The following is a 21,856-nucleotide window of genomic DNA, read 5'->3' as shown; positions in this document are numbered from 1 at the left end:
GCAGTGTCCCTAGAGGCTCGTCTAGGTATTGCCACTATACTCACCTGTTTTTCTGCAGTTTTGGAGTTACAAGCTAGTTTGACTGCCACACAGAATTCTGGGTACAGTGAGAATGAAGTTAGGGAGTCAGTGTGTGTTCCAGTAAATATACCTGTACATTCCCCTCATGATGATGAGATCCAGTCTCAGGTTATGGTGGAACCATTCCTGGGACATCTGCCCTGTCCACAAAATAAAGTTCCAGTTTTGCCCTGTAACATGGATAGTTCAGAATCCTTCCGAGAAAACTTGAAAAATGATGTTCCTGAGGTCTTGTTTGATGTTCTGGAGGTCTCCGAGTTCCTCCCAAAGGGTTCAGAACTTGTAGGAGATGTCTCCTGCCCCCCAAGTCCTTCTGAGGTGTTACCCTCTTCCGTAGGCATTGCTGCCTTGCTGGCTACCTTTTCAGCTCTGATGGAGCTTCACTCATATGTAGTCAATGATGATATTATTGTCACAGAAATTTCTGAATTTGTATCCGAGTCTTCTTGTGAAAGTCCAGTGCCTGTGACCTCCACTCATGATGATTCTCTGTCCGGTACTGGTTTTGGTCTTGTCGTGCCGGACTCTGAGGTTGGCAGTTCCCCGACATGTACTGAGGTTTCTCCTGTGCTGGTGTACCCCAGTGTGCTCTGTGACCCAGAAAGCCCAAGTGTGCCTCGGTTACCAGCGTACTCAGATGCTTCCTCGGTGGAGACATGCTCTGATTTAGCCTGCCTGCTTGCATGCCCAGAAGTGGTTCCGGAAAGTCTTGATCTTGATGGGTGTCCTCGTAATTCTGAATCCGGAATTGTCATTGGTTCCATGGGGGTTCTTGGTAATTCTCCATGTGAGCCTGGTGATTGTTCTGCCCTCTTGGGATCTCTGTGGAGCTTCAAAAGGTTCTGGGAGATTCCGGGAGAGATTTTGCTTGGTCCCCTGGATAAGATCAATGGTGGCTTTTGTGTTGTAAGGGACACTTCGAACAGGTATTGTGGCAGGTTTGGTATTTTCGGACGCTCCTTGGAAGGTGGTGGGTATTGTCTGGAGGGTGTCGATGGCTTTTTCTCTGGTATCCACAGTCCTGATGGGTGTTACGCTAAGACTGGTAGTACTGATGGGCATGTTTCGGTGGCTTCTGTTTCCGATGAGGTCGGTTTCAGGTGGACTGACTCTGGAATTGGACCTTGTCGGGCTGCCCCGACCTTCATGAGTCTTCAGTTAGAGTTTTTTGGTAACGCCAGTTTTGAAAGACGTCTGGAATTCGTCCCTAGAGGGGGGGGGGGGGTACTGTAACGATCCGCTCAGCTGCCTGCACAGGCAGGCAGCCTTTTGATCATTATTCAGGTCTGCATGCTGCAGGACTCTGGAAAGAAGACCTTCTGTCAGTTTTGCAGCTTGTGCTTGCTGAGGAATTTGCATGCGTTGTCATGCAAATTGCCTGGCCACATTCATTGGAGGCGTGTACTGTAAGTACTATGTGTGTCCCACAATGCTTCGCTGCTCATAGAGGTTTGTTCCTGCTGGACTCACCTGGAGTGTCAGCCACTGCTATCTTAGTATAGTTAATTCTTGGGGAGTGCTCCTTGCATTCCTAGTTAGTGCAGTCAGTTTGTGTATAATTTGTACTGCCTATTCTGTCCTGTCTTGTCTGTCGCGATTGCGCTGTCACCAGCGGCGGTTGATAGCGAATCGCTCTGTCTTGTTTGGATCGCACTAGCCTCTAGCGGTAGCGGCTGTGGATCCTTCTGATCTAGTTCCTGGAGTGTAAGCTGGAGCAGCGGTTGCTACCAGCTACCTCATCTGATCTGTCTTGTTTAGATTGCACTAGCCGCTAGCGTTAGCGGCTGTGGATCTTTCTGATCTGTGTTCCTGCTTGGATCACACTTGCTCTGGCGGAAGAGCGGTGGATCCTTTCTGCCTAGTTCGTGTTTCTCGTTTGTCTGTCTTGTCTGATACGGGCGCTTGCTGTAGGCTCGATGAGGTAACCGTTAAGCAAGCGTTCACGTTCTTTGTTTCGTGTTTGTCTGTTGATGGTTAGTTAGGCGTGCTTGTCTCTATTGTGCTTATCATGTGGAGACCGCGCATAACCGCGTGCACTGTTGCGAATGAGTGCGGTGTTCGCGGTTAGCTAGCGTTTATTATTTTCCGTATCTTCTCATTGTATGATTTGCTGTGCCTTTGCTATCCTCGTATTCTGTTCTGATCTGCCTTGTGTCACTTCTGGCAATCGCCGTTCTTGGCGGTTGCGTTTCTGTTTCGCACCTGCTGTTGTGTGTGCGCGGTCGCGGGGTGGCGACTAGATTGGCGCACACACATACAACCTGTCCCTTTGCTCGTTCTCATTCGCAATCGCTTCTCTTGTGATTGCGTTCTGCGCTTCGTACAATTCCTGTCTGGCATTTGTGGAGGTACAGAGGATTGGTTCCTCTGCACTCCCCAGCGCCATCTGCCGACAGGAATTTCCCTCTACTGGTGCTTACACCAAAAGCTGGGTTCTAGTATCTTGACACGCTTGTGGAGGACCTCCGCAGTGTCAGCGCACATCTTTGTGCGCTGAACACGGAGATATCCCACAATCGTTACACGTTGCATCAGACTTTCACAGTTGTATTTTATAATCCAAACTCTACTTTATCTGTAAAACAAAGCAGAAGTAATGACCCTTTGAACTTTCCTGCAGTAAAACCTTATCTCAGTCTGTCTGTCACTGTTTCTTGGCTGTTTACGCTCTTCAGAAAACAGGACTGAGTATGACCAAGTTGGTCGACTAGCTCAGATAAGTTATTTTGCATAGAAAACTACTCAAGTTTTGTTTAACTCTTCCTGTACTGGAAAACTACATGAGACTAGTTTCTTTTGCTACAAATGTGTATTTATTATCCATACTACCAGGGGTGTAACTAGAGGGGAGCAGCCCATGTGATCGCAGGAGGGCCCAGAGCTGTGGGGGGCCCAAGCTACCGTCCCTCCGATACAGAGCACTATACTTCAGATCAGGTGTTTTTGTGGCTACACTTGTTATCGGATGTGAAGATTATGATGGCCACACCTATTTTATGACCCTTGTGAGATGGGCCCCTAGGCTGTGAAGAGCTCCAAGGGGAGGCAAGAGAAGGAGTGTGAACATTGTCGGGGGGATCAAAGTTTTGCTGGGGGCCCCATGTATTGTAGTTACTCAACTGCGTACTACACTTACAATGCATTATCTCATAAGTATATTTTCCCTTCAGGTAAATCTGACACTTGGGCATTTGTAGAGTGATGATACAGGACATGGGAGGATGACTGGCAATATTCTGTGTTAGGATCTCACCGACTTCATTGACTTTAGATTATGCTATGCTAACAAGATATTTCAAGCTACTGGAGTTAGGTCTTAAACGTAAATATACATTTAGGTGCACTTTCAGTAATTCCCAAATACTGTCAGAATTTCGCAGTAAGCTGATGTGCTGTATACTTTAGTGGTTTACTTAATGCCACTCAAATAAAAATGTATCACTTGCAATCACCTCACGAGCTTGTAAAGACCGTACAACTTATTTGTGAGTAAATAACTCTGCAGGGAGCTGCAGCCCTATTCAGCTTCCAAATAAACAGAAACTCGCAAGGACATCCTGTCAGGTCATAAGATGCCAATAAAAACTCCTGTTTTATATGTATAATATTCTTCAGTGTTCTGCTTATTTCAATCAGCATTCAAATAAATGTAGATTTATGTTATGGTAGAGAAACGTTGTATATATATAGTAGATACAGAAATTAATTTATATTATTATTTTGTACATTTAAACTCCTGCTACTGAACTGATTTCAACTTTATCAATTAAAAGTACACTCACATTTTTGTACGCTGTTTATTTGCATGGCAATTTAGAAGATTTATTTCTAACTACCATTTCATTTTTTATACATCGTGCCCTAGCAATGCAATTACACATAAATAATAGCACTAGTTGGAGAAACGGAACCTTATAAAATTAGAAGAAGTGATTTTCATGTTGAGAATGAGAACTCACATTAAGTAGCAGGAACATTACTGTGAGAACATTGTCACCATTATGACTACTGCAGTTGTACCAAAGTAACTGGACACAGCACAGTATTTTACAATTGCAAATATTTAAAACTTTTTTAAAACATATACTGCAGTGTGTATTGTGAGATCACCTGTACCAATAGGGTGTCAATGGGGCGGCTGGATAGTATACTGGTTAAAGGTACCAACTTTGACACTGGTTCAAATCCTGGCTGCAGCCAGTAACCTACAGTATGTGCAAGGAGTCCTTGGGCAATATTCTCTAATGCTCCAGGGTGGCCTAGTGAGAACTCCCTCAGTGGGCTCAATTCACAAAAAGGTACTAACTCAGTTAGCACGCCTAAAAGCTTTGGGCGTGCTAACTAGGGTGCTATGCAGTTAGCTTTTATTGATCGCGCACAAAGTTTAGCGCTGTGCGGTGCGTACGAAACACCACACCGGGTGCGACTATAACATTGCACTGGGTGCCCATAAGACGTCACACCGGGCGCACCCGAAACTTCGGAGGTAAACATAGGGTAGAGTGATTCTCTGTTCAAAACGCCTGCCAGGGGAGTTCCTGCAGGGATTCCTGAGCTGCCATTGGGCAGCTCTCTCCCTCTGGCCACACCCCCATGCCACTCCTCCGCCTCCCTGCATGCTGTGAAAGTGAGACTGAACCTCTTATTCCAGAGTCATGACCCAGAGGTCACGAAAGTGTAAGTGTGCCATTGCAGCCCACAGGAGTGGCGGGGAGTCGCGGTTTTGGAGGCTACCTGATTCGTTCAGCCCCGTGGATTAGGTAGCCTAGTTTTGTATTCGTTTTTTTATTTCATGAGCCCACCTATCTTTAATCCCAATACATATCCTTCCAGGAACCTTAATACATAAGCTTTTGAAGTCTTGGCATCACATATACCAAATGTAGTATATTTTCCTGTATAAAGTGGGAGAGCCTGTCACAGTGCGCAAACAATTATAATGAATGACAACTTGATTTCTTGGATATCATTAAAGCCATTATTAGCAGATAATATTAATAACGGTAAGAGATTAGGAGTTGGAGACAATAGTTTATTTTAGTTTGTTAGGTGATAGAAGCTCACATATGTCCAATAGCTGACAATACATGATGTATAATCCCTAACGAGGTGCCAAAAGTCAGCGTCATTTAATTTTGAACCTTGAACAATTTATGTTATGACAAGAGAACAATGTGTCTAGTCATTTCTAAAAGAGCTACAAAATATTGCACACATGTGTCATTATTGTTTATTCTTTGTTATACCTGACAAAAGTAATTATTGCATCCTTGATTGCTCAGTGATGTGTGGACATAAAGACAAATGTCAAGACTGCTACTGTATGTGACTAAGCAAGAGGGCATTTCTTAGCGTTAGAATTATATAAAAACAGAAAAAAAAAATCTTAGTTTTGTTACCTGATTTTATTTCAATTGAGAACTGTGGCTGTCCTTGAATGATGCTGTACACTAATCTGGCATGATTGCCATTGGTTGGATCATCCCTGTCTACAGCTGTTACCTGTATTACAGAAGTACCTAATGAGAGAAAAGGGAATTGTAGCTTAAAAGAAATCCAAAAGACTACTAAGTTCATCTAAAATATAATATAGCTACACACTACACAACGCTTTCTTTTTTTTTTAATCACAATTTTATTAGATAATATTCATATCTATACAAAAAACATTCATATTTCAATCAAGAGTACATCCTTCTGAGACAAGAACCTGCAAACATTTTGTTAATACCCTACAGTAATATCTTCATATACTATGACATTGGCCTCAATTCACTAAACTTATCTCCTGTCTTTAATACCTCTTCTAGAGTTGTTACCATGGTGATAAGGCATGTAGTATTCAGGAAACAGTTTACCTCAGGCAAACCTAAAGTTAACTCTTCTGTCTTTAGGTTAACTCTTTAATCCTTAAAATAACTCCAAAGTTAAAGACAGGCTGTTCATTAACTGCGTGTGAAAATAACTACAGAGGAGGTAACTTAACTACAGAGGAGGTAAATTAACTACAGAAGAGGTAACGTAAGGAATGAAGAGATAAGATAACTCTCTTACTGTGTGGAGGTAAGTTTTCTCTTGCTTTATTATCTCCAGCATGATCTTAGTGAATTGAGGCCATAGTCTCATCATATTAATAACCTTAATTATTCATACAGGACTTCTCATGTTCCACAAAGATCTATATTTTCCTATTATATTAAAAACCTCCATCTCCCATATGATCCCAAGAAAACAAAACAAATAATAAAAAATAATAATAGTAAAAAAAAAAGAAGAAGAAGAAGGGGGGAATGGGTAACCCCATGCGAATTCCAATAGAGACCTAAGTGTCAAGATTTTTGTATATCAGAGTCTGTCCCTATATTCCAGCCAAGATGACCATTGTCTAGAAATCTCTTCCCCTCTATTTTGTGCGGACAATACTAATTCCTCCATTCTCATTATATAATGGTAACGATTGGTGCTAGCAAGATCAGAGTTCTGATTATCAGGTGATCTGCAGTATCACCTATAATGCAGATATATACCTGATTATATGGTGATCTGCAAAATCACTAATAATACAGATATACGAAACATATGCTAAGTGTACAAGTAAGTAGCACTATTTTATTGCACTGCGTGTAGTGATTGGTGCAACAGTATGTATTAACAGTTTTGGCAATACCTCACCAGAGGAGCTGGTGGGCACTGTAGTACAGCACCTCTCACCAGAGACAAGGGCTCCCTGGTGAGAGTAGAGAGGTCAGACAGAACGGTTCGGCAACAGACAGATTACAGTACAGAGTTGACAGGCAAAAGCAGAACGGTATCCAGGCAGAGTTTGGCAGTTAGATCAGATGGGCAAAGGTACAGAATCAGGAGATAGAGACAGAGTATTAACCAGGCTTAGTTGACAACAGGATCAGATATGCTAAAGTACAGAATCACTAAGAGTAAGGTTGGTCAGAGCTAGCCAGAGTCATACACAGATAATACACAATTAGTACAAATTATGCTATCAAACAGATCCTAAGCTTAGTGTGAATTCCCAGCTCCTGCTGGTTCTAACACACTAGGGAACTGACTAAGGTCTGAGCGCTAACACAAAGTATTCACGACAGCAGACAAATTGCAAGTGAAGCCGAGAGGCTTAAGAAGCGGAGGAGACCCTCCAAACACGCCCATCAGTCTCAGCAAATCGGGAGAGGCTGACGCGCCTCCTCCTGGCATAAAGGTCCTGACAGCGAGCGCGCGCACGCGCTAATGTGCCCCTGAGAACAGTAGAAACACGCATCCCCGGCGTACTAGACGCGGAAAACCTGGTAGGCAGGGACCCAGCAATTCCCGTAGTGGCCCCACCATCCCCCGCAGCCGACAAGCGGCGACCACCCACGCCCGTCCTCGGCGTGCTAGACGCCCGAGGCACAGGGAGACTGGCAGGCAGGGTACCAGAAGCAGCTGCAGTGGTACTGTTATCCACCGCAGCTGATAATTCACTATTCATTACAATTATTTACCGTATCTACCAACTCTACCTTCCCCAAGCTGTTGCCCCCTTTCAAAATTTAGCAATGAGGTACCTCACTGATGCCATATTATGGCCAAGGATTGACCTCTTTGCTTGTTTGATTGTTCCAGGGAACATAGATAATAACGCTATTTCTGGCGTATGATCTATTTGGCACATATTCATTTCCTCATACGACTCAAACGCCATTTCCCATAGTCCTCTACCCTATACAATGCCACCACATATGTAGATAATTGCCCCCTCATTGGCCACATCTCCAGCACATATCTATATTTCTCCCTTGCCATCTACTAAACTGTACTGGAGTACAGAACCAACGAGTCAATATTCTGTAGTTCCTCTCTTGAACAACACTCGAGATGGAGGACCCGTGGGTCAGGCTTAACTGACACAACTCGCTGTCACTTACAGTAGGTAGTAGAAATGTGACATCACCAACAGGTTTTGGGTTAGTCCATCTCTTCATGGGGGATTCTCAGCATGGCCTTTATTCTTTAAAAAGACATTCTCTGAAAATGTTATCCACGCTATTGCACACAAAGAAGGGTAACCGTGAAAACGCAAAATATAGAATAAATATCATAAATAAATCTAGCTAAACACTCTTAATAATGTTTTCCATATGCATCATGCCAACAAGGAAATATAAGTACTACAAAAAAACGTGAATTGGCTCTTGGGTGCATATAGAAACACGCATAATTTATTAATTAATTGCAAAAATTCTAATTACAAACTAATAAAGGAAAAGAAAAATACATACACAATACATATGAATGCTAAAAATATGTAAAATAAAAAAATATGTATGGGGTTATACATATTTTTAGCATTTATATGTATTGTGTATGAATTTTTATTTTCTTTTATTAGTTTGTAATTAGAATTTTTGCAATTAATTACTAAATTATGCGTGTTTCTATATGCACCCAAGAGCCAATTCCCGTTTTTTTGTAGTATTTATATTCTCTGAAAATGATTACTACAAAGATGCTGGCCAGCTTCCCTGCTCGCTGCACACTATTTTGGCAGTTGGACGGAACAACTGCCATTCACTAAGTGCTTTTAAACATAAAGAAAACCCTGAAAATCCCCCTATGAGAAGATAGGTTAGTCCAAAATTTGTCGGTAATGTCATATTTCTACTACCTACTGTAAGTGACAGCAACATAGGAGAAAAGTCATGTATGGCTTATTTTACTTAATAGAAATGTAATTGTAAGATTTTCGCGACAGTCCCTTTTAAGCCCCAGAGTCGGTCCTTGGCTGTCATTGCGACCTCTTTCACAGTAGGACGTTGCGTTTTGATGCAAGGTTAAAGTCGCAACGCAAATTACAACACAATGCCCCAAAAATTGTTGCAATGCAACTTAATGCTCCGTTATCGTTGCATACAGTACAGCATACAGGCAATGAAAAGTATGCTTCCAAGTCATTACTGAGCATGTGCAAACAGTCCAACACAGCTGTTGTATTTTGTTCTCTGGTTGAACTCGATGGACGTATGTCTTTTTTCAACTAAAATAACTATGTATAACTATGTAATAACATGTATAATGCACAGCATGCAGCACTTCCTAATAACGCTACACGTTACACACAAACGCAACGTGTGCACTGTGACTGTCGCACAAACTTAGTATTGCTGTGCTTTAGTCTGCTTTGAAACATTTTCTAACGTGCGACTTTAACGTCGCTCTGTGAAAGAGGCCTACAAGTGTTCTGCAGGTGGAGTGCCAGGGAACATAAAGAACATTTTTTAATACATGTAATGTGAATCAACATATACAATACAATACAATAAAATAGGATGATTTCACCACAGCCGAGATGTGAGTTCTGAAGTTTAAATCCCCATCAATTCGAACTCCCAGGCTACGCACATGATCAGAGCTGTGTAGATCTGTGCCTCCTATTCCCAGTGGTGAAGACTGCAAGTTAAGTTGTTTTGTTGTCATGTGCTGCCCTCCGATCAGAAGGACTTCAATTGTGTCTGCATTTAGTTTCAGCCAGTTGTCACTCATGCATTGCAGTAGTTCACGTAAGCAGGCGTTTTTAGTTAGAGTTGGATCTGTCACACCAGGCTTGAAGGAAAGATATATACCCCCCTCCCCCTTTCCAATTTCAATGCATTGGTTAAAGCATTGGCATCCATGTGCCCATCTATAGCAAACTCAAAGGTTTTATTGTCTGTTAGAGTAGATGGAAGGAGGGTGTTATCATTAATTTTGTGACGGTCCCAATTCTGTGAAATTCTTACAATGGAAGCATCCCATTGGTTAGCAAGCTGACCAATAGGAATCTGGGGCTTCCTGTTCAGTAGTGCAGCAGAGTCCTGGTGGGCAGCAGTGACTGGGAGCAACAGTGTCAGGGGTATCCAGCAGAGCTGCAGAAATCAAATGCTTTGCAGGGGGGGGGGGGGGGAGAATCATGGTGGGGGGGGGGGGGACCATAACAAAGGTGCAGTGGGAAGCGGCACTATGGGAGCGAGGAGTGATGGAGCAAAAGGAGCGGAAGCCAGAGGAGTTACTCATCAATCAAAATTAGAGAAGACAACAACAACGAAATGGAAAAAGTCAGTTAACAGGAAAAGATGACATCAGAAGAAGGTTTCTTAAAGAAAATATATTTTATCCAGGTTTACTATAAGTAGGCAGACTGATTCTCTATACCTATTTATCAGTAAGGGGATGGACATCTAGTGGTCCCCTTGTTGATTCCACCACAATGCATGTGTAACAACCCCCTCCTCCTCCAGCATGAGATGGGGATGAGCCCTTCCCAATGACACAAAGAACTCTGCAGGAGAGGAGGAGGAATGCTGCTTGCCTCCTACAGTGCCCCTCCGTGTCATGGACCATGTGGGCAGTATAGCTTAGTATTCTAGAGCCCTACACTGTGAGGGTCAGCCATCCTGGCTGTATCAGCTTGCATGAGGGACAAAAAGAGTCCTAGGAGGTATAAGAGTCCTGGGAACAGGGGAGGCGGCAGTCTTCTTTTCTTTTTGTTTTAACTTGATTTAAAGCACACCTGAACGATTAGGAATATGGAGGCTGACATGTTGATTTCCTTTTAAACAATGCAAATTGCCTGGAATTCCTGCTGATCTTCTATGGCTGCAGTAGTGTCTGAATCCCACACCTGATATGAGCATGCAGCTAATCTAATCAGGCTTCAGTCAGAGCACCTGATCTGCATGCTTGTTCAGGGTCTATAGCTAAATGCATCAGGAGCATATAATCAAAAGGAATGCCAATCAACTAGCATTGTTTAAAGCGGACCGGAACTCAGAACTTCCTCTTTGCTTTAAGAGATAAGCAACAGCATAATAACCTTTAAAGAAAACATTTCTTTGTTGAAGGGTTGCTGCTAGAAATCTGCAGCTTGGCTACTTTCTGCTTTCATGGAGGCAGACATGGTGTTAAAATCCTGTGTTTACAAATTAGCTTCTCTGCCGAGGCTGCTGAGGTTCCTGAGCTGTCACAGCTGGGAGATCAAATTACACTTGTGATTATTCACGGGTGAGGGGGAATTAGACAGGCTAAACTCTCCTAATACATACAGGGTGGATTTCTCTATGGTTTACTTCTGTCCTGTGCAAGATTTCAGGTCCACTTTAAGGCCTCGCTCATGTCAATTAGCACAGATGGCAGCCTACGATCACATGCCATCTGTGCTGCTATGTGCTGCGCTGCTGATCCCATTCACTACAGTGAACTACAGTGAATGGGTCAGCTCTGCAATTCTCGAAAAAAGCATGCAGCAGTGCGATAGCGCATTGCTGTGTAGCGCATATGATGGAAACAGTAGAAGGGCTGTCTATGACCTTCTACCTACCTTGTGTGTTGCACACTATATGTGCTTCCGAAATGCGCACAGCAGTCTGAACGAGGCCTAAAAGGAAATAAATATGGCTCCTTCTATATCTCTCTCAGTTCAGGTGTAGCATTGTTACAGAGTAGCATAGTGTGGTGCTGAAGACAGCTCCACAGCACTGTTTCATTTACACATTTCCTGGCTTTGCCTCTGCAATGCTCAGGTGATTTGCTTAATTTGTCTGTGCAAGGCTGACCTTGCACATATATCAACAGCCAGTCGCAAGCAATTAGATTTGCTGTAGCTCATGTGAAATGTCAGGAGATTAAAAAATAAACTTGCTCCAAACAAGTGTTTTATCTCCTGGAATAGCCCCCTGCTTATGTTTGTCTGGGAATTTGCGGTGTATTCTGTAACATCACTCTCTTACATACAGTACACATACAGTACACTGTGACAGAGACTGCGAGTCAGAGTTCTTTCACACCAGAGCTTATTTATGGCGTTTTGATGCAAAGTCAATACTTACGTTAACCAAGGTAAAATGAAAGTCCTTAGACTTTCATTTTACCTTTCACATCCAACAGTGCATTTTGGTGCATTGCAGTTCGATGTACCCGGGAGCTTTTAAACGTCCGATCACTGACGTAACAATAGGGGAAGCAGCCCCTGCCCCCGGAGGGGGGGCCCGGCCCCCCCCCCCTGGGGCCCGCTCATGGCTATTTTGGGGGGGAAGGAGGGGTCACAGCATGAGGGGAGAGCTTTGCCCATCAGCGGGGAGGGGGGACAGCCCCCCTCCCTCACCTCGGGCTATCCCCTCTGCGCTCCCCTCCTGCATCTATCTAAAGGGCAGCAGCGGTGGCGGCGGCAGCTATAATGACCTCCATTCACCATGGAGGCCTCCGATCTGCAAGGGCTTTACATTACATCTGCAAGGGCTTCACATTACTTCCTGTTTTAACAGGAAGTAATGTGAAACCCTTGCAGATCGGAGACCTCTGGTGGTGAATGGAGGTAATTATAGCTGCCGCCGCCGCTGCTGCCACTTAGATGCAGGTGGGGAGAGCCCTGCCCAAGGTTCTGTGACCCCTCCTGCCCCCCCAGAATGGCCATGAGCGGGCCCCAGGGGGGAGGGCGAGGGGGGGCCCGCTCAAATTCTTGCAGGGGGGCCCGGGGACGTCTAGTTACACCCCTGCGTCCGACACAGGCATTTTTCAGTTGGGTGAATTATAACTACCACCGCTGATCAGCATCGCACCGCAACATCCCGACGTCCATGCCGCAGATCATAATGCTTGCAGGAAATCGGCTCCTGCAAGCATCATGTAATGTGAAAGAGCTCTTAGTGCAAAGTCAGCGTGATCAAGCTGTAGGAACGTACAAGTACTGAATGCTAGAAATAAGTGGTGTGCTAGTACTCTGTGGGTACATCAAGTTTTTATTTCAGTTTGTGCAGCTATTATTAACAAAATCCCTTTCCAATTTTTAATCGTTTTTTACATGCAATTATGATTCCAATTTTTAATCGTTACTGCATGCTGCGTTTTTTTCTGTATTTTTCTGTTGAAAGCATTCAGGGAAAATCGGAATCTAAAATCAGAATCGGAATCGCAATTCAGATTTGCAGTGTGCAGGGAGCCTAAGGACTCTTTTCCATGGACTGTTGACAGGTGGTGAAATGCATTGAAAAACTCTCACAACTGCCCACTGCTGCCTGGTAATTGCTCACTGCTGCCTGGTAACTGATTGCTAAACACATAGATCAACAGTCCGTGGAAAAGAGGCCTCTCTGAGCCAAGCAATAGCAACAGCCCCACTTACAGAGAGTTCTGTTAATTTCCTCAGCTGAGCTGTTTCAGGTCAAATGATCAGTTTTATCCCTACATGTCGATGTCATGATGTGACATGCATTGGGTGCTACAAAGCTACAATTAAGTTTGGCTGCACTGAAGAGAGAAGGACCTGTCCTGACACTGGAAGCAGGTAAAGTATCAAGCTACCATGCTACTGGTCTGCAAGTCACAAAATTATTGAACCCCTTAGCCCCCAAGCCCCCACCATGATGGCAGGGAATATTCTATCTATTAATATATAACTGGTTACAGCCCTGTTTTGGGGAAAATACAAACAAAGCCTTCTTGTGCACAGTAAACAAAGGGAGCACAGATATGTTTACCTATACAATCTGCGTAGTATCTCCTATTCCTCCGGGCATCTACAGACTCTATGCTGGTATCATCCTTTGGCTCCCAATGCATGTCATATCATCAGGAGCCTCAGGAGCATACATTTGAAAAAGCCGCATGTTTTAAAGGACGCAGGCTAATGGTAGTAGAATATCGGTAGTTTTGCCAATATTCTACTACATTTATATAGAAAAATATTGGTAATATTTACCAATAATTTACTATGGCCTGACCTCACCCTTCTCTCACACAGAACCCTCCCCTGGTGGTGCCTAACCCTTAAACCCCCTGGTGGCACCTCACCCTTAAATCCACCCACAATAGTGCCTAACCCTTAAGCCCCCCCCCCCCTTGGGGGTGCCTAACCCTTAACTCCACCTCCAGTGGTGCCTAACTTTTAAGCTCCCCCTTGGGGGAGCCGTAATCTTAACCCCAACCCTGGGGGTGCCTAACCCTTAACCCTCCTGCCGAGCAACTAATATTAATGCCTCCAACTAACCTTAAACCCCCCACCTAAACCTTAAACACTTCGCACTCTTGCAAGAGTGCGAATGGTTAATAGATTTTTGCTGTTTTCTAGCCACACCCCCTTCAGCACCTCCCTTTCCTTAACTTATTTAATGTCCTAACTAGATGTGATGTGCCTGGATATATGTACACTAAACCTTAAACACAACATCTTGTTTAACTACAGTGGGATGCGAAAGTTTGGGCAAAATTTGTAATTTTCATGATTTTCCTGTATAAATTGTTGGTTGTTACGATAAAAATGTCAGTTAAATATATCATATACTAGACACACACAGTGATTTTTGAGAAGTGAAATTAAGTTTATTGGATTTACAGAAAGTGTGCAATAATTGCTTTAATAAAATTAAGCAGGTGCATCAATTTGGGCACTGTTGTAATTTTATTGATTCCAAAACCTTTAGGACTAATTATTGGAGCTCAAATTGGCTTGGTAAGCTTAGTGACCCCTGACCTACATACACAGATGAATCAATTTTTTTTAAGTTTTTTTAAGTTTCTCTGAAGAGTAGCAACATGGGGGTCTCAAAAGAACTCTCAAATGACCTGAAGATAAAGATTGTTCACCATTATGGTTTAGGGGAGGGATACAGAAAGCTGTCTCAGAGATTTCAGCTGTCTATTTCCACAGTTAGGAACATACTAAGGAAATGGAAGACCACAGGCTCAGTTTAAGTTAAGGCTGGAAGTGGCAGACCAAGAAAAATCTCGAATAAACAGAAGTGACGAATGGTGAGAACAGTCAGAGTCAAGCCACATACCAGCACCAAAGACCTACAACATCATCTTGCTGCAGATGGAGTCACTGTGCATCGTTCAACCATTGGACGCACTTTACACAAGGAGATGCTGTATGCGAGAGTGATGCAGAGGAATCCTTTTCTCCGCCCACAGCACAAACATGAGCCGCTTCAGGTATGCTAAAGCACATTTGGACATGATGTTCACTGATGAAACTAAAATTGAGTTATTTGGGCATAACAAGGTGCGTTATGCATGGAGAAAAAAGAACACAGCATTCCAAGAATAACACCTGCTACCTACAGTAAAATATGGTGGTAGTTCCATCATGCTGTGGGGCTGTGTGGCAATTGCAGGGACTGGGAATCTTGTCAAAGTTGAGGGACGCATGGATTCCACTCAGTATCAGCAGATCTGGAGACCAATGTCCAGGAATCAGTGACAAAGCTGAAGCTGTGCCAGGGCTGGATCTTTCAACAAGACAATGACCCTAAACACTGCTCAAAGTCCACTAAGACATTCATGAAGAGGAACAAGTACAATGTTCTGGAATGGTGGCCATCTCAGTCTGCAGACCTGAATATAATTGAAAATCTGTGTGAGTTAAAGAGAGCGGTCCATGCTTGGGAGCCATCAAACCTGAATGAACTAGAGATTTTTTGTAATGAGGAATGGTCCAAAATACCCTCTACCAGAATCCAGACTCTCATTGAAACCTACAGGAAGCTTTAAGAGGCTGTAATTTCTGCAAAAGGAGGATCTACTAAATATTGATTTCATTTCTTTTTTTGTGGTGCCCATATTTATGCACCTGCCTAATTTTATTTAAACAATTATTGCACACTTTCTCTAAATACAATACATTTAATTTCACTTCTCAAAAATCACTGTGTGTGTCTCTTATATGATATATTTAAGTGACATTTTTTATTGTAAAATACAACAATTTATACAGGAAAATCATGAAAATTAACAAGGTTGCCCACATTTTCACATCCCACAGCACTTAAGGACCTTACTGATTGAAATTTATGCCCTGTTTTGATGGCTACCTGGCTGCCAGGGCAAAGTTTTCAATCCATTGATGCCGCACGTTCTCGCCGCTTTTGTCACTCCCGACGATCTTGCTGCTGTCTCCTCACCGCAACTCACTCGCTCTGCCATCTCTGTAACGGCAGATCCCTGTGAGCAGTTCAGGAGCCGATTTCATTGGCTCCTGACCCTGTCTATCAATATAAGCAGCTCCCTTTGGCTTACATTGATAGGCAGGGTCAGGAGCCAATGAAAGTGTCTCCTGACTGGCTCACACGAACTCTGCCTTCATAGAGACGGCAAAGTGGGTGGCCCAGATTCCCCACTTGCGGCAGTGACGGTGATTGAGGCAGGTATGTGTGGCCATTTGTCGTTATTCGTTGGTGTTCCACCGCTTCGTTCTCTGGTCCTTAAGAGGACAGAGACTGCTGGTACTTGTGGCTACAAATTGCAGTGACAAATAGCGGCTACACATAAAAAATAGCAGCTACAAATAGCAGCTATGCATAGAAAATAGAAGCTACAAATAACGTCTACAAATTGTAGCTGCTATTTATACTGTACGCGACAAGATTTCTGTACAGGTCAACCACTAAAATCAATAGGTGAGATAGCCACACCAATTTGAACATGTGGTGTTTTTGAAGGATCCTCTTCAGGAGGGCGGTATTGATCATACAGATTCCCTGAGAAACAGGTGACCCAATACAGCATAGACTAGGTAAATATAACATAGCTCCCTGCACTTAAGCTGCACAAGGGGGGGGGGGGGGGAACTCCCAGTCACAGAATGATCTTTGCATTTTTCTCATATCATTTGATATTAGGAGTAAATATTACAACACTTATAGAGTGTGCTACCCCTTCCCAATGTTCAATACATAAACAATAAGTTCTTAATAAACCGCCCTCCACTGTTTAGCATCCAGTTTCCAGGTACTCGAAGGAATTCATCCATTAGTGGCACAGTTCACATGTATGGAAAGAGAATAAGACAGAAATCATAGTGCGATCCGTTTTTTGAACCATATGGGGACCATCACCCTATGGGGTCCGATTGTGCAAACTTCTACTAGGGGGTCACCTCTATATCCGTAACCATTAGCCAACAAATGGCACGCTCACCTTGCTGCAAGGCTGCCCAGCCTCACAGACAGCAACTGCATTTTAAAGGGTTAACCAGCTTCTTTCCAGTGGTGAATGGTGCATCCAATCTCAAACAAAACAACAAGATGACTTCTGTGAGGAAACGCGGAAAAGCTGCCGCGTGTGCCAAGAGCTAGGCGGCTGACTCCGCGTCCTACGCGGCGGTTTGCACGTGTCTGGTGGTGTGGTGGAACACGGAAAAGCCGCCGCATGTCCTGACAGCAAAGCGGCTGTTTGCATGCAGCAGCATGTGCTTGGTGTGGCTGGGTCTGTTAGTGCACCTAGGCAGATGGAGAGCTATGCTCGTGCGGGCCTGAATTCAGGACCTTTATACCTGCAGAGGAAGTGTCAGCTGATCAGGAAGGTCAGCTGATTCCTGCAGGACTCATGATTGGCTGAATGGTTCGGGCGGGGCAGCAGAGTCCAGCAACTATATATTCTGCTGCTTATTCAGTTGCTGGTTGTCTGGCGTTGCGATCACATACGTGGGAGCACCCAGATCCGTAGTCAGATCCGCAAGTGTGCCGGGACCAGCTGGAGCTGTAATCCTACACTTAGCTAGTTTCTGTTGATAGCTTAAAGTACTAGTTTGATTGTGATTATCTGTTTTGACCTTTTGCCTGCTTGACTATCCTCCTGAACTCTGATCTTGTACCTCGATATTTCTGATACTCTGTTGCCGAACCCTGGCTCGTCCTTAGACTCTGCTTCTGCCTACTGATCTTGTACCTCGATATTTCTGATACCCTGTTGCCGAACCCTGCCTGTACCTGACTCCACCTTTGCCTCTTGATATTGTACTTTATCTGTCCATGTGTGTACGACCTGGCTTGTCCGACCTCGAGAACCGACCTCACTGTTGGAGGCGGTTCCCCATTCTATCAGTGACACTTCCTCCAGCGTGTTACTTTTAGACAATCCTTCCTACTCGCAGCCTGACTCCTCCCGATCTTGGAGAGTCCAGGTCTTCGGAAGGAATCCGTGCAGTATACCTTACTGCGCTGAGGCTTAGTCCTCAAAGTGTTACTGTTACACCAAACACTACACTCTACTCAGGTGAACAGAGGTTAGCTGGTATATCGGATTATCGGTGATACTGCAGATCACTTATAATCTGGTATACATCTGTATTCCCAGTGATACTGCAGATCACCGGTAATCAGATCCTCTCTGTGCTTCACCGATCGTTACAACATCATAGTGCAATCATGCTTGCAAAGCAACTAGGTTCAAATGACAGCTACCGTCTATTAACCTCCCTGGCGGTCTATTAAAAAACGCCAGGGGGCAGCAGAGTATTTTTTTTTTTTTTTTAATCATGTAGTGAGCCCAGGGCTTCCCCCCGCCCTCTTCGATCGCCTCAAAGAACAGGATTTCCTGGAAGGCTTCCCCCGTCGCCATGGCGACGGGCGGCATGACGTCACCGACGTCATCGATGTCGTGACGTTATTGGGAGTCCCGATCTACCCCTCAGCGCTGCCTGGCACTGATTGGCCAGGCAGCGCACGGGGTCTGGGGGGGGGGCGGCACTCAGAGTGCACACGCAGCTAGCAAAGTGCTAGCTGCGTGTTGCAAAAAAAAAAAAAGTGTGCAAATCGGCCCAGCAGGGCCTGAGAAATCCTCCTGCGCGGCGTAGCCCGAGCTCAGCTCGGGCTTACCGCCAGGGAGGTTCATCTCCTGCTCACCCTTTGCTGCTGCTGCCCACACTCACAGACAGCTGTCCACGTTTTATGGGTGTGCAGTCTCAACCTCAGTGTTTAAGAATATATTCCACTTCGGGGGGCGTGGCTTGTGCATGGAAGAGTGAGGGGGCAGCCTAGCGAGGCTCCTGATTCCCTACGGATTTAAAGCTAACTAAAGCGTGAATTTCGACTGCTTTTACCCACATGGGCTCTTCTAAGAAGAAGAGGAACAAGAAGACCCCTTCTCACAGAAGTTCTGCTCATATTCTGCGATTCCTCAGGCCTCTAGAGCGGAGACTAGCAGAAGCCGAGGAAAACAACATGGCGTCGCCGCGAGGTCAGCCGAGCGCGCCATCGGCTCTACAGAAATGCACCAACTCACCCAGAGGTTCCCCAAAGTCCACTCAGGGAGAAATACAGCCACCCGAAAGCCAGGGTAAGATCCCAGTGGGACATCAATCTCCGACATCGGAGCACAGCGAGACAGAGATGGAAACAACTGCCACTGCGTCACCACGCACACTTCAGGCCCAGGCCTCCCCGGGCTCATCTTTCCGGCAAGCAGCCTCTCCTGGTCATTCGCCGAGATCAGCTCCGGACATCCGCCATCAGACTTCAGGGATAACATCCCCCGTCACTTCAGAAGGAGCCGAATCCTACCTGGAGGTAGATCTCCATGTTTATGTGAGATCCCTCCCGACAAAGCAAGACTTTGAGAGACTTATTATACGCATGGAGGCAGCATACAAGAGAGAAATGACTGACTTCAGACAAGAGGTAAGCCACATAGTCTCAAGGGTAGAAACGGTGGAAAAACGTCAGGACACTCTTGAGGAAAGGCTAGACAAACAACAAGAATCCATTGATGATAACTCACATCACATTTCATCCATCTATCTTAAGATGGATGACATGGAAAATAGGCACAGACGCAACAACATTAGGGTACGTGGCCTCCCTGAAGCCACAAGGCCCCCAGACATCATGGCAACTCTAGAAGGCCTATTCAAACAGATTCTGGGAGCACCCCCTGAACACAAAATTGAAATAGACAGGGCTCATAGAGCTCTGGGCCCGCCTAAAACAGACCCCTCTAAGCCTAGAGACATTATCTGCCGGGTACATTTTTATAAGGAGAAAGAGGCCATCATGAAAGCAGCCCGGTCTCAAGAAGACATTGATTTTGATGGCGCTAAAATCCAACTCCTAGCTGATCTCTCCAGCCTCACCCTTCAGCTCAGGAAAGCAATTCGTCCTCTACTCGAGGAATTACGCAATAAAGATATACAGTACAGATGGGGTTATCCATTCTCCCTAAATGTCCAACACGAGGGCAAATCTTTCACATTTCGCTCTCCAGAAGATCTTCCTAAAATCCGATCATTGTTTGACCTGCCTTACATCAAAATCACCGACTGGCCGCTGTTTCAACCACCTGCCTCCCGTCCCTCGAGAGTCCGCTGGGAACCGGTAACCAGACGGAACGACAATAGAAGGGCACGACAAGATACAACATAGGCTATGTGGCTAAGATTTACGGAAATCCTTGTTTATGGATCTACATATAACCCTTACCTTTTACACGTTTATCCCATACTGAATGATCTCAAAGGAGAACTCTTATGATCGGGACCACCTACATATACGTTTTTATAATTGCAAGACTGCACATCACTCATCTCATCCTTCAGCGCAAGATTGCACACCATCTCAATCCCTGAAGCGCAAGATTGCACATCAGTAACTCACCCTTTGTTTACTATAAACCCTATGCTACTCACAAGCTGCCAGAAAATAGGACAAGGAATGGTGTCCTATAGCACTTATTTGGGACTGCCTAAATAACATACTTGAAAGCATGTATCCAGGAGCACCCACTTAATGCTCAAAGGTAAAAGGAAGTGTGCCAAGATCCTCACCCCTGTACCAAAGGGTCAATACAGTCTATAATCCACAAAGGATCGGCACCACACGATATGTGTATTAAATAGCTCTTAAACTTTTATTGCATAGTAAAAAGTTTGACAGGCAGCGACAGCCCGCTGTTTCGGCCTGAAAGGCCTTTATCAAGTTGCCAGAAATGTCAAATGCATGTATATATCACACAACATCACTTATATATCACTAACTCCGCCCAAAGGCGGACCACCCTAGTGCGTACAGATGGGGAGACCAACCTATATGCGGACCTGATGGGAGACTGAATAGTCACAAATATAGCCACCTAAAAAAAGTGCACAAAGTTTAAATATTTAAACTCACCAATCAGGGATCAGTTCCGCTGCAGAAACCGCCAGCATTATCCACCCAAATCGGCTCATATGAGCGCATCACGGACAGCGCGCCGCCGCCATGCAATCAGCGGCAGCGCCCGCTGTAAGCATTGCCGGTCATGTGACTGAACACATGATCGGCTGCCACCAATCACCTGCGCCCAAGTCTTAGCCAATGGGGAATAGCCGGCCTCGGTCCAATGAAGGCGGGGGGCGTGTCAATACAACGGAGACACGGCTAGCACAACACAGTAGCAGCCATGCTGTCTCCTAGCAACATGTAAATATAAACATATCACTCACCCAACCAGCCACACCGAATAAAAGGTATTCTGCAGAGGAATATGATCTTTTAATGTATGAATCCCCAAATGTACCTAAAAATAAACATAAAAACACATATCAATAAAAGATAGAAGTTCAAATACACATATGAATCCATATTTAGCAAACGGTTGCCTAACAATATATACCATAATAGCTACAATAAATATTAGATACAAAAGCTTAAATCACACTCCCTATTAAGTCCAGCTGGACCCATAGCTCCCAATCTTCTAATCCAGCCCGCCTCTCTCCTCAATAATTCCTTTTGTCGGTTACCCCCCCGCCAATCCTGGGGGACCCCGTCAATGGCCATGACCCTTAACTGTGAGACATTATGTCTACATTTTGTAAAATGTTCAGCAACCGACTGCTCAATGCTTTTACCCCTGATGGCCGTTTTATGTGATGAAATGCGGTCTTTGAGGCGCTGAGTTGTCATCCCTACATAAAAAAAGCCACAGGGACACTTTAAAAGGTACACAACATATCGGTAATCGCATGTATAGCGTCTCCTGATCTCATATTTGTTTC

General features: G+C 44.6%; 1 protein-coding gene across 1 annotated transcript in view; it reads right to left on the bottom strand.

The window, feature by feature from the left end:
- The window catches only part of LOC137518794 (cadherin-19-like), a 154,542-nt gene that overhangs the window by 72,001 nt on the left and 60,685 nt on the right, over positions 1-21,856 (bottom strand). Inside the window, exon 4 of the mRNA XM_068237111.1 lies at positions 5,481-5,600. Within this exon, the coding sequence (XP_068093212.1) occupies positions 5,481-5,600 (120 nt within the window). The remainder of the gene's footprint in view (positions 1-5,480; positions 5,601-21,856) is intronic.

The sequence above is a fragment of the Hyperolius riggenbachi genome, chromosome 5 (assembly GCF_040937935.1).
Source record: "Hyperolius riggenbachi isolate aHypRig1 chromosome 5, aHypRig1.pri, whole genome shotgun sequence".
NCBI classification, from domain to species: Eukaryota; Metazoa; Chordata; class Amphibia; order Anura; family Hyperoliidae; genus Hyperolius; species Hyperolius riggenbachi.
This window is presented reverse-complemented; position numbering and strand designations above follow the sequence as displayed.